The 13,491-nt window shown below is 30.0% G+C and overlaps 1 protein-coding gene across 1 annotated transcript; it reads left to right on the top strand.

Annotated features, from left to right (window-relative positions):
* Positions 1–9,564: 9,564 nt before the first annotated feature.
* LOC128195789 (putative glycine-rich cell wall structural protein 1) lies at positions 9,565–10,405 on the top strand. The gene is made up of 2 exons (XM_052874461.1): positions 9,565–9,841; positions 10,395–10,405. The coding sequence occupies exons 1-2, from the start codon at positions 9,565–9,567 to the stop codon at positions 10,403–10,405; spliced, it is 288 nt and encodes a 95-aa protein (XP_052730421.1).
* Positions 10,406–13,491: the final 3,086 nt, after the last annotated feature.

Here is a 13,491-nt window from a genome sequence, read left to right as displayed (position 1 = left end):
TTTTAATATTAGACAATGGATACTTCTAGATAATAAGTTCAATTAAATATTTATTTAAAAAATTATTAAATAATTAAGATGAAAAACAATGTTCAATAAACTAAACCAAAAATAATTAAGTTTAAAATAAAACTGTTATAAATGTATACGGTCATTCGTATGATTAATTAATCTGTTATCATTAATAAGATGAGGTTATCTCTTTATGAAATTTAAATATATAACTATTTGTATTAATTAATTATTTATAATATTTGAGTTGTATATTTTGAATTGCATTTTATATTTATAAATAAAACTTTTTCTCTTAGTAATAACATAAAAAGTTAGTTTTCATTATCTCTTTATTTTTCTTCTTCTTTCTATAGTTTATAATATAGTGTTAAGAATAATTACATCAACTCTAAATTAGATATTACTATTTATACCGTAATTAAGCTAACACTAATAAGAAGTTTGTCCTAATTCTATAAATACAAGTTTGATATCCAACAAGTTGATTGCTTTTTACGACGCGTTTATTGTTAGAGTATTTGGACAAACACTGATTTTAGCATCGGAGTGTTTTATGCAGGTAGTACATCGATCAGATCGAGCGACAAAGAGAAGATTGAAGACTAAACTTTGACCTAAGCTTGGAAATTTAAAACCTTTTATAGAAGAAAACTTAACCTTGACTCCATAAACCAAAACACATGAGTTTTAAAATATATGTATGTATTTCTTAGACGAGTATCCGACAGATAACAAGACAGGTAAGATAACAAATGAATTTTTTTTGATGCAAATCAAGTTACGAATAAATATTATCTGTATCCGATCTAACCCATTGTGACCTCTAAGTAAACTCTTAACTGATAAATTTTTCTTCTCAAATTAACCTTTATTGGAGCGGTGAAAAGGAAGATGAGATTCTTCCCACATTCCTATTTTTATTTTTCTTTTCTGTTACCTTTCTAATAATTAAATTATTAAACACTAAATATAAATAATTTTATTAAAACTTAAACGTAATATGAAATTGTTTTTTTTCATACTCAAATATTTGGAAATGTCGTAGTTAAAATAAACATTTTTTTCGAAATATTTGTATGCATGTAAATATGCATTATAAAAAGATTTAATTAATTTTTGACAGTTTAATAAATTTAGAATAAACATTTTTATTTGTGTTTAAATCATTTTTATTTTTATTTTTGTAACATCTCAAAAATACAGTATAAAACTATATAATAGAATAATCACATTTAGTAATATTACAACTCAGTCTTACATTAAAAGAGAACGTACGCTTCTGGCCGAACGACCTTACAGAAAGAGCTACAAACTTAAACTGTACAAGATAAGCAAGTCTGACCGAACGGTTTACAAAAAGTCAACACTGAACGGTCATACAAAATAAAAGGAGAAGGTGATCGAACGACCACCTTACTATCAAACTAAACTACTGACCGAACGTTCTACTTTTCGGTCTTAACTTTTACCTCGACTGGGTTTTCTTCCTCCAGCGCCTCTTCCAACAGCTCGTCTCCTTCTACTCACATCCACACGGATGATCATTGCAATGACAAAGACGAACGTACAAAATAGACAAGACAGGAAACACAGGGTAAGCTTATATAATTTAATTTATATATAAACATACATTTCACACAATCAACCAAACAAGATAATTCATCATATGTTTCATGCAAAGCCTAATACTAGACTGACTGTCTGGACTGTATGAAATCTGTGTAGCTACAACGTTCGTGCACCCGGGTGATGTAGTAACTAGGATGCCCTCAACAGCTGCCACCCGAGGTTAGTCATATCTGTCCAAATTAACCATAAGGACTAGAACCTCCTGTCGTTCCCACACATGACCTACCATCCTCTACGTGAGGACGAGTAATCACGGAACATCAAGATGAACCGCCAGCTTAGCATGCCCACATTCATACTTTACCAATTCCAATATTCATTCATGAGTCATTCCTCCCCGGAACGCTCGTCCATAATCCAAAAACATTCCATCCATCTCACATTCTCTTCATATTTTATTATCAATCATCTCAATTTAACCATTTGTACAAGGATCACTAAGGGTACCAAATACCGAACGTTCAACTTTCACCTTTAAATAGACCGAACACTTGGAGTGTGACCTAGAGGTGTAAGGACCTAAATATTTTTATTATTTTAAAAAGGGGATGGTGTATGGACCAAGCGTATTTTGATAATTGATGTGGTGGGGGCGTCCTTTGATGATTGGTATGGTAGGGAAGGGCTTCACGTGGGCGGTTGTTGAAGAGGTGGGGGAGAAGCTTTAAGTGGGCAGCAGGCTTAAGTGGTGAGTCTCACCACCTGGAAGTGCTACAGCCGTCAAGGAAACACCATCATCACCTTCTTAAGTGGATTGGACGCTGAGGATGGAAAGGAGGACGACTGAGGTTCGTCCAGCTGGCACCAGTGCAGGATCTTCCTTCCCTTTTAAAGAACTTATGGATTCAAGGGGGCTGGGGTTCGGCAGATTAAATTGGTTGCTGCAAAAACATCTGTGGGAGGGTGAAGTGGAGAGCTTGTAGATTTGGAAGGAGATCAAGACTCTGCATTTCAAGATCAAAGGAAGTCTTCAAGAGGTAAGGGGAGTTAGATATATCGTTTGATTGTTGAGTTTTACTGTCTTTGAAGCAAATCTGAAAATTTTGAGGGTGAGAAATGAAGTTTTCTGGGTTCTGGAAAATCTCAGTTCGATTCTGCAGAATTCTGCAGAATCGCGCGTTCGGCCCAAATGGCTCGACCAATTAGTGGTCGGCCAAATAGTATGAGCGTTCGGTTTTTGGTTAAACGGTATCGAGCGTTCGCGTACGTCTAACGGAATAAGTCTGATATATAATAAACGTTCGGTTTTGTATTATCATGTACGAATATGAATATGTACGTTCGTCCGTGGGCAAAAGTTAATATTGTGCACGTTCGTCAAAATAGTATTTGAAATTTATGAACGTTCGTCAAACAGTATTAGGTCTCTTAGTAATTGATCATGCGTTTGTCCAAAACCAGTATTCGTACTCTTATTATTGAACCATATGTACGTTCGTCCAAACAGTATTCCATCTGATAGCGTTCTGTGCCATAGCGATCGTTCATATTAGTATTGTTCGGTCTTGATGTTGACTGTTCTTAGGTAGCAAACGTCTATAGGTGGTAACGAGCGTTCGGTCTTAATTGGATAGTTTTAAGTTTGGGTATTGGGCGTTCGGTGTTATATGTGAATGGTGATGTAAGCGTTCGTTCTCAATTTGGTATTTTAGGATTCAATCTTGAGTGTTCGGTCTCATCCCATTGAGTCTATTTGCGTTCGTTCTATAGTCTTGACTGTATGTACACTCGTCCCAACAGTATTCGTAGTGATCTGATAGTGTTCGTCTTATTGAGCGTTCGTCCCTTTGTAGCAGCGAGCGTTCGGTCTTGATATTGCTGGTTCTCAGGCAGCGAGCGTCCCTGCGTAGTAGCGAGCGTTCATATAAATAGCGTTCGACCTAACGTACTCAATCTCAGCGTTCGACCTCTTGGTAAATAACGTTCGTTCAACACCGTTCGGCAGACAGCGTTCGTCCAGATCGTTTAGATGACGTTCGTTCAAATAGCGTTCGGCCTGTTGTTTGGAAAATGGCGTTCGTCCAGTACCGTTCGTTCTTTGGTGTCCGATGAATAGTGCTCGTCCAGTTAGCATTCTTCTAAGTTTATTTTCTCTTGAATTGAATTATGTGTACCAATGTTTGGAATATTGTCTGTGACGTGATTTATGTGAATGTATGAGATGTGTTGGATTGGTTGTGATAATATGGTGGTATCTGATTATTTATAATTGTGGTTAAGTTTCAAAGTAACAGTATAATTCATGGACGTAATTCCATGATCCTCAAGAAGAGGATACATGGTGGTGTTTTGGGGTTGTATAGAATGATTACATGGTAGCTCAGTTTTGGGGGTCATCCTGAAACTCCAATGGTCTTTCTTCTCATGTAGAGAGGATTGAACCATGTGGTGAGGAGTGGCAGGAGGTCCTAGTCTTGGGTGCTTCCATATGATTCAAGGTGAGTAATAACGGATTAACCTCGTGATTGTGGCCGGGCGGGAGTGCCCAAAGTTCCACCGGGCGGTAGTGCCCAAAGTTTCACCAGGCGGTAGTGCCAGAGCGGTAGTGCTCAAGTTCCATAAAGCCACCACGAGTGCAAGACCCGCCATAGCTCGGTAATCATTCTAGTCCGGACGAGTCGGGGTATAAAGTAACAAGTCTTGTAATGTCAATTTACCATGTTTGGATGACTTTTGCATGTTGTATGAGTGGGTGAAATTGTGGTTTAATGAATATGCTCTAATTGTTCTTTTATACGAATCTAAGTATGATAACATGAGTTAACTGTGCTATATGTATAATATGCTTTTTATATCTAGCTCACCCTTGCATTGTTTTGTGTCGTGTGCTGTTTGGGTATGTTTCTTTGGCGATGATCATCCACTTGGATGGGAGCAGATGTTGTCGCGGAGATTCCCTTGGAGCAAGAGCTGGAGGTTGTTGATATTGCAGAATAGTCTTCTTAGGGTTTCCTGATTGAACACTTGTAGTATTTAATCCTTTCAACTGTTTAAGTTTAAATTTTTACTCCTTTTATTTGGATGACTGTAATTTCGCACTTAAATTACACGTCAAAATTCCGACTGTTCTCTATATTTGGATGTTAACGTCCTTATTATATAATATTGATTATTATATAATCGGGATGTTACAATAGGTCTCCCGTTCCAGAACAAACTAAGGCCGGGAGGTTTACTATCAGGTTGAGAAAGAAACCGAGTGCAATAGATATAGCAAGAAACGAATGGAACGAACGTTAATTTCAAAGTAAGCCAATTAGATGAACTGACTCTTGAGAGCTCCAACGGAACACCGAAAAGACCATACCAAGTACTAAGACTCTAGGCCGGAACCAATGGGTGCAGACACTTCAAGACATTCAAAGAATAATACTTAGAAGAACTCACCTGAAGAAACCGAACGCTTATGAATACTTAGCTTATTTGAGTTTAGCATCAAGAAAACCGAATGTCAGTCAATGACCAAGCACGGTAGAGAGAGAACTCTATTGAATTTGGACGAACGCTATTTTCATCAAGATATATTATAGGAAAGAGAATGAGCGCTTGGTGTAAGACCGAGCACTACTAAACTTATATTGGAAAGCTTGATAAATATAATAAGATACTATTGGAGTAATGTTTTAAGAATAAACAAAAATATACAAATATATATATATATATATATATATATATATATATATATATATATATATATATATATATATATATATATACTTAAGTTTATAACCGAACGCCAATAACCAACTATGCTTGGCCGAAAGCTCATGCACAGTATTTCGAAACGAAGACGCTCGTCCTCAACTAGGATTCTTCCCAAATGAAAGAATCCAAATTCTAACCAAGTTTACTAGAAAAACCGAACGGTCAAGGACCGTTCGGTTACGAATGTACACTCTCATAGGGGAATTTCATACCATAATCATTTATATTCAAACTCATTTCTCAACATATATCTTCATAATTTCATACATTCATATCATAGTCAATTTTCATACTTCATACAATCCAAACATAGCAACCATCATATATCATATTAATTCAGTCAATTCAACGAACGTTCATGCAATACAAGTAACATACAAATTAAATTAATAAGTTTCCCTTACCTCTGAGCGTGATCGAACGTTCACTGAGGCAGAAAATGGTTCGCCCTACTACAAGTCCTTCTACCCTCAACGCTCCACACTTCTCCAAAATTAAACTGAACAAAAAACCAAAATGGCTCAAAACTAGATTATGAACTCATGCTACCAGAAATTGCTTTGCATGTGCCAGAGAACGAACGACTAAAGGAGAAGAAGAACTTACCAGTTCAGAACCCAAAACCGATCGGTTCAAACTGAAGTTCTTGACGCCGGAAGTACTTCTATGGTGCCTGAATGATGATTGGATAAGAGAAAGGGTGAGATTTGGTAGAGAGAAGGGAGAGCTTATAGTGAGAAGGAGGAGAAATGAAATTTTCAGAGTTTGGGAAAGAAGGTGCATGCAGAGAGAGTGTGACGTGAATTTTCTGAAAAATCAAGTTTTACTTCCCACGTCAAAACAAGCGTCCGCTCATCTGCCGACACCTGTCTTCCACTATCTGATTTCTGGATCTTCGTCGCTTGACACCTGACGTCCGTTCAGAGGGTTTTTTGGTACGTTTTTAATGAAGTCTGACATATTTTTATTTAAATATTATGTCATTAAATTTTATCGCCAATAAGATAATATAATTATTATTTTCGGTTTTTATCTTTTAACTCGTTAATCAATTCGTATATTTTTATTCCTTAGTCAATTAGTTGACTAATAAGTTGAAGTAATTGAAGACGAAATGAAGGAGTTAATGGGTAAATTAAAGATGGGAAGATAAAAATAACACCCACATCCCTATTGGCAATAAAAATTAAATGAGAAAATACGTAGACTAAAAAAATAGCAAAAAATCAATTAAGAAATGTATGAATTTATATGGTGCTTAAAACTTATATATATCTGCTTAAAGACAGTTTTGTACTTGTTATCTGCATTATAAATACATTTATTTTGTAAATTCCATGCACTAAGAATAACTTTATTATATAATGTATAATAAAAACAAAATGATATTAGAATTTGGACTAAACTAATCTTGATGCGAAGAGTTACATACAATTCACAAAATTTACAAGTAAAACCCATTTAGATGGCAGTGCAAATTTCTAAATATGCAAGTTTTTGTAGAAATTGAATATGAAGATGTTTTGAATGGTGTAATGACTGAGGGATACAGAAGGCAACGAAGGCAAAGTTTTGACAAGAAAGACATACATTACAACAAAAATTACTTATTTCACCATTTTGCTTCTATCGTGTATTTTTCTTTATTTTTATTGTGCATGGTCGTGTGGTCCCGTGATGGGTAGAATTAATTATATTTTATTTTAAATTATTTTTATAATAAAAAATAAAATAATAATCATATAATTTTATCCATTAAAATTTTTCTTTTTTTAATTTATCAAACTCAACCGTTATAACTTTCATTTCAATTTTTTTTTCTCATCGTCTTTTTTTCAATCCAAACAATTTCACTTTTTTTTTTCTTTTTTTCTTTTAAATTCATTCTCTAAATTCCTTTTAAAAAACAAACACATCCTAGCATCATTAATATGCACGAGAATAATGTAGGTTAAGAAGACGCGTATTCACTTAATTATTAAATATGGTTTTACAGAATAATGGAGGTTAAGTAAACGCGTATTCACTTATAACATTTAATACAAATTCTACGAAAATATCAGCACAAACTCTAAATTAACCATTGTTAAATTAAATTAACACTTCTCTCTATACACGAATCAACTCAAACTGTTTATAATAAAGTGCCTACCACTTCTACAAATATATATATATATATATATATATATATATATATATATATATATATATATATATATATATATATATATATATATATATATATATATATTAATAACAAATCTATAATATACGAAATATAAAAAAAGTTAAACATTTTCCTACAGAATAAAAAGTTAATTCATATATAATTTTATTTTGCCAACCTCATTTGAAAAAAAAGATAATTGAAATTTTATATCATGAATAAAAGAAGTCATTGAAAATTATTCAATGAAACATACTTCAAAAATATTATTGAATGAAATATAAGTAGTTAGGTTTATCTATATTTAAGTTTTGTTAAAGGATTTCCATTTATCTTAATATTGTTTTTGTAATCTTTAAATTAAAAAAAAAAAGTATAGCCCAATAATTTATGGAACACCACTCCACATCTTAAACCAGCAAAATTAAGTCAAAGGTGAAACCAAATTAGATCAGTGCATATGTCAATCTCAATATATTTACTTATCTTTCTTTTTTTATTTTTTCATTAATTAATTTCTGTAATGTATATTAGGAAATGGAATGCACCATTTAGGGAAAGAAGATAAAAGTCAGTTAATTAGATGAATGCAACGATAAATGCTAATGAAATAAATAGTAAATTAGGTAGAATTTTTGGAATTTTTTTTTTCAAAATAGACTCTTTCACATCTTATTACTATCATTAGACTCACATGCATTTTATTTCTTTAACTATACCCTTTTATTATAGATGTAGTATAATTAATTTTTTTGTTTGAAAAATATAAATTTCTATTTTAAAAAATTATTTAAATTTATAGAAATATTTTTTTTAAAGAATTATTTAGAGGAGAAATATAAAAGTAGAATAAAAATATAAAAAAAATATCAAATGTTTTAATTGAAATTTATAAATTTTTTAAAATAGAAAAGGTGTTAAAATTTATTAAACATTTAGAAAAATATATAAAAATATAGAATTTTCAATTGAAATTCATAAAAATTTTAAAATAGAAAAGGTATAAAAATTTATTTATTTTAGAAGAAATTTAAAAACATAGTCGTTTAAGATATTTAAGATAAATTATGTTATTTTTATTGTATTTAAATATATAAATGTAAAGAAATACTTTTAAGGATTTAGTGTTTTTTTATTTAATTATTTAAATGTGAATCTCTTTTTCTACAGTTTTTTTAATTTTCTCTTCTAACATAGCATATTATAGATGGTATTTACAAGAATAAAATGACTCTGGTTTTATGTCAGAACTTGATTTTTCGGAAACCACCAAATTATTACCTACAATGTAATGTAATGATTATGCATGAAAAACTGTCCAAATTTGATCATTAAGGAATCAAATTCTGATCTGGAACTTTAAATATATTTTTACTCATTATTAAAAAGAAAGAGAAAGAGAAACAATTTTATAATACTCAAACTTTTTAAAATTTTTAAAATAAAAAGCTCCAAATTTTATTTTATATTTTTTTCTATATAAATTTTTTTTGATAAATTTTAATACTTATTCTTCTTTATTAATTTCAGAAATTTCAATTAAAAATTGATATTTTGTTATATTTTTAAAATTTTCTTTTAAAATTTTTTCTGATTAAAACTTTTTTTAAACCAAAATTTCTATATTTCTATAGTTTAATATTCATTTTTTTATTTTTAAATAAAAACATATTAATTTTCGAAAAAAAAAATAAAAAATTGTGTCAACAATAAAGCAAAGGTCTAATTGAAGGGGGAAAATGCATATAAATCAACTTATGACAATAAAGTAAGGAAAACGATTTTTTTACACTACTCAAATATCATTTTACAGTTTTTATAAGGATAAAATAATTTTAATAGAAATTAACTTTTATATTTAAAAAAAATAGTGAAAAATAGTATTAAATATATGTAAAAAATATTTTGAAGTGAAAGTTACATAATGCAAAAGGAAGGTGCTAGAAAAAGATTTAGCTTTTTCTACTTTACAAATTCTATATATAGGCTTTTTCTAATGAGAATAAACCATCAATCACATTTCTCATTTTCAGCGTTCACAGCTGATCATGGCAAGCTCTAAGGTCTTAGGGATTGCTCTCTTTGCTTTGTTCATTCTCGACCTTGCATTTGCTGCCAGGGTCCCAGAAAGGGCTCCTGCCGGAGGAGGTGGGGGTGGCGGAGGAGGGGGTGGCGGCGAAAAGGGTGGCTCTGGGTTCGGGTCTGGCTCCGGTGGTGGCGGTAGTAATGGTGGAGGAGGTGGTGGAGGTGGAGGAGGTGGTGGAGGTGGAGGTTCCGGTGGTTCTGGATGGGGTTCCGGTGGAGGAGGTGGAAGTGGAGGAAAAGGTGGAGGTGGTGGTGGTGGTGGTGGAGGTGGCGGAGGAGGTGGTAATGGAACTTCTGGGTCTGGAAGTGGATCAGGTTGGGGTTGGGGTGGAGGAGGACATAAAAAGTCCCCTTCACCTAAGTGATGATTTTTCTTTACATGTGATTTCCAGAAATAAATTGCAGTCACTTTCGTGTGCTTCATGCATGCATGGTATTATTATATAAAATATAATTTACTGTGTATTAGTGAATATTATCTTATAAAAATCTCGAGTTTATTAAGTGCCTTTCCCTTTTATATATATTCCTGTTATTCATTTTCTTATTAATACTATGGATAAAAATGTAATAATATTAATGGGTGAAAACCAGTGGAAGGATTTCTCATCAACTAAGCTTTTTCTGAAACTTGATCTATTACTGGATTTTATTTCACTTTACTTGTGTTTATTTGAGGACTGAATTTGCGAGATAAGATGAATTTCTTAAGGGTGAGAAGATTTGAGGAGAAATATATGAATTTTATGGAAATGTCTATCGTTCTTTTTAATTTGACTATGTTTATGAGAAGTGCTGATGTGAGAATCGATTTTGAGATTCCAAACCAAATTACGTGAGAACGCTATTAAATTTAGTTTATACGTACATGGTTTTAAGTTTTAATAATGATAATCATAATGATGATAATAATAATATTAATGATGATATTAATGATAATAATAATGATATTTATAATAATACTAACGTTAATAATAATAGTAATGATAAATATAATAATAATAATAAGAGTAAAATGGTAATATTTAATTTTTATTCATTAAATATTTTTTAATTTAATCAACCTATCATATCACTTATGTGTATAGTTTTAGGTTTTAATAATAATAAATATTCTTATTATTAATGATAATGATAATAATATTAATACTATGAAAAAAAAATCTAATAATATTATTGGGTGAAAACGAGTGGAATGAATTCTCATCATCTAAGGATTTTTTTTGTGAAACTTTATCTATTACTGGGTGTTATTGCACCCTGAGTTTATCTGAGAGAGTAGATTTGCGAGATATAATAGAAGATGGATTTTTTAAGGATGAGAATATTTGAGAAGAAATACATTAACTTTATTGAAATGTCTATCGTTCTTTTTAATTTGACTATGTTCATGAGAAACGGTTATAAATAATGTGAGAATCGATTTTAGACTCCAAACCAAGTGAGAATGCTATTAAATTGTTTTAGTTTCTGTGTACATGATTTTAGGTTTTAATAATAATAATAATAATAATGATAATCATAATGGTAATAATAATAATATTAATGATATGAGTAAAATGGTAATATTTTACTTTTATTCATTAAACATTTGTTTAATTAAACGAACCTATCATATAACTTAACTTTAGGTTGTATGTGCATAATTTTAGGTTTTAATAATAATAATAGTAGTAATATTAATGATAATAATAATGACATTGATGATGATATTAATAATAATAATAATGATAATAATAGTAAATTGCTAATATTTTATTTTTATTTATTAAAATATTTTTTTTAATTTAATCAACCTATCATATCAGTTAATAACTTTCATAAACTTTCATGGTTTCTTTAAAGGGTTTGAATGTGAAAGTGAAGATATTTGAAAATAAAGTTTGTGTAAGATTATAATTTTATTTTTATAATTAAAATAAATATAAAGTAAAATCTTTTATCACTATTATACATATAATGTGTTCAATTTAAAAACAAAGGTGTATTGATCATCGTTTTTTTTTCAACATATTTATTATTTAATTGATCAAATAATTAATATGACACCATGAAGAAATGTTAAACAACAATCCAAGAATAAGCAAGACAATTATCTCTTTATTTAAAGAAATGGTATACTAATATTTAATCTTATTAAAAATAATCACAATTTCATTTTATTATGAACTTGATTGTAAATAATTTCATTTTCAATTATTTATTTTTGTTTTATTAGTAACAATAATTAAAAATATAAATTTTGAACATACACTCCTCTAAAATTATTAATCAATATCTGTTATTACTTCTAATAAACGGCATGTCAACGTTTCACATAAGAAGTTGGAAAGGATATTTAACTTAACTTTTGTAGACTTCAAATAAAATGCTAATAAAAACACATCAAGTGAAAATTTATATAATTTATTAAATTGAAAACAAAAAATATATTTAATTGAACGCTAAATATAATAATTGTATTAAAACTTAAACATTAATTAAATTTATTATAAAACTAAATATTTTTTACCACACTCAAATATTTGGAAATATCCAAATTAAAATAACATTTAGTTTACCTTTTATAGTAAAATAATTAAAAAAATTTAAAATATGTCATTTTGTATCCCAATTAATCTAGATTTGGATATTGGTTAAATCTCTCGGGTATGCACAAAGGATGCTGCTAACTATTGCCACACTCGTTAAGAATAATTAACAAATATTAAATTTTACAAAAATTCATAATTAATAGTGACATTAAATGAATTTTATATCAACAGTTATTAATATAAAAAAAAGCATTATCCTAATTATTATTTACGCATATTCAAAACAATGAAAAATAATTTGAAGGAGTCACAAAAAGCAATATAAAGAAAGGAAAAAATTTTCCATAAAAAAAAGTATAATCTTTCATTACAACAAAATTTGGAAAAAGCTACAAATTTCAGATATTTTTTTTTTTGCAAAAATTAAAGACCATACTTTTCAAACGTTTCAAGTATTCATTCACCTTTCAAATTTTTAAAAAGAGACAGCTTTCAAGTGTCAATGAGATATTTTTGTTTACTTCTTGGTAAAAAGTGTTTGTTTTGATCGTAGGAATAAAAGACAAAAAGAGTATTTTTGTAGTTAGAAAATATTTTATAAGAATTTATATTATTTTAATTTGTAGAATTAATAATTTTAAATTTCAACATATTTGTAATTTGATAAAGAATCATTAATCATACCTTAGCCTTGTATGTATTATAAAAATTGATTTAATTAAAATTTAACTACTTAATAGATTTATGTGTTTTGAATTAAAGTTTTGATAAACTTTTTTATGTTTAAAATAATTTTTATTTTCATTTAAATACTATGTCATTTGTGACATCCCAAATATATATAATAACCACAATCATATAACATAGGCGTCAACATCCAAATAAAGAGAACAGTTAGAGAATGACTTACGGTTAAGTATGGGATTACAGTCATCCATAAATGAAGACAGAATTTTAAACTTAAACAGTTTAGAGTATTCAAAATGACATGAGTTCAAAGAGGGGTAATCCTATGTAGACTACACTGCAATATCAGCATCCTCTAGTACTTGCTCCAAAGGTATCTCCTCAACAACATCTGCTCTCATCCAAGTGGATGATCATCGCAAAGAAAAAACATACACAAGCAGCACACAACACAGAAGCAAGGGTGAGCTAGGTAAACAAGCAATATACAACCATCACAAGTAATGAATATCATCAAGTTTAGTTACATATATAACAGAATAATCCAAAGCATACCCTTCAACCCATGCAATATGTACTCAACACGACTCATCCGGATTTGTATAATTGTCGAACTATTGGTCATCTTTGCACTTGCATAGTTCAGCTGGCCCTCCTCAACACTACGCA

This window comes from Vigna angularis, chromosome 3, assembly GCF_016808095.1.
Source record: "Vigna angularis cultivar LongXiaoDou No.4 chromosome 3, ASM1680809v1, whole genome shotgun sequence".
Classification (NCBI taxonomy): domain Eukaryota; kingdom Viridiplantae; phylum Streptophyta; class Magnoliopsida; order Fabales; family Fabaceae; genus Vigna; species Vigna angularis.
Note: the sequence above shows the minus strand (reverse complement) of the source record. Positions and strands in the feature narration are given on the sequence as shown.

What these genes read in the sequence shown, in the direction of transcription:
- LOC128195789 (XM_052874461.1), top strand. Translation starts at nt 9,565, where the DNA reads ATGGCAAGCTCTAAGGTCTTAGGGATTGCTCTCTTTGCTTTGTTCATT.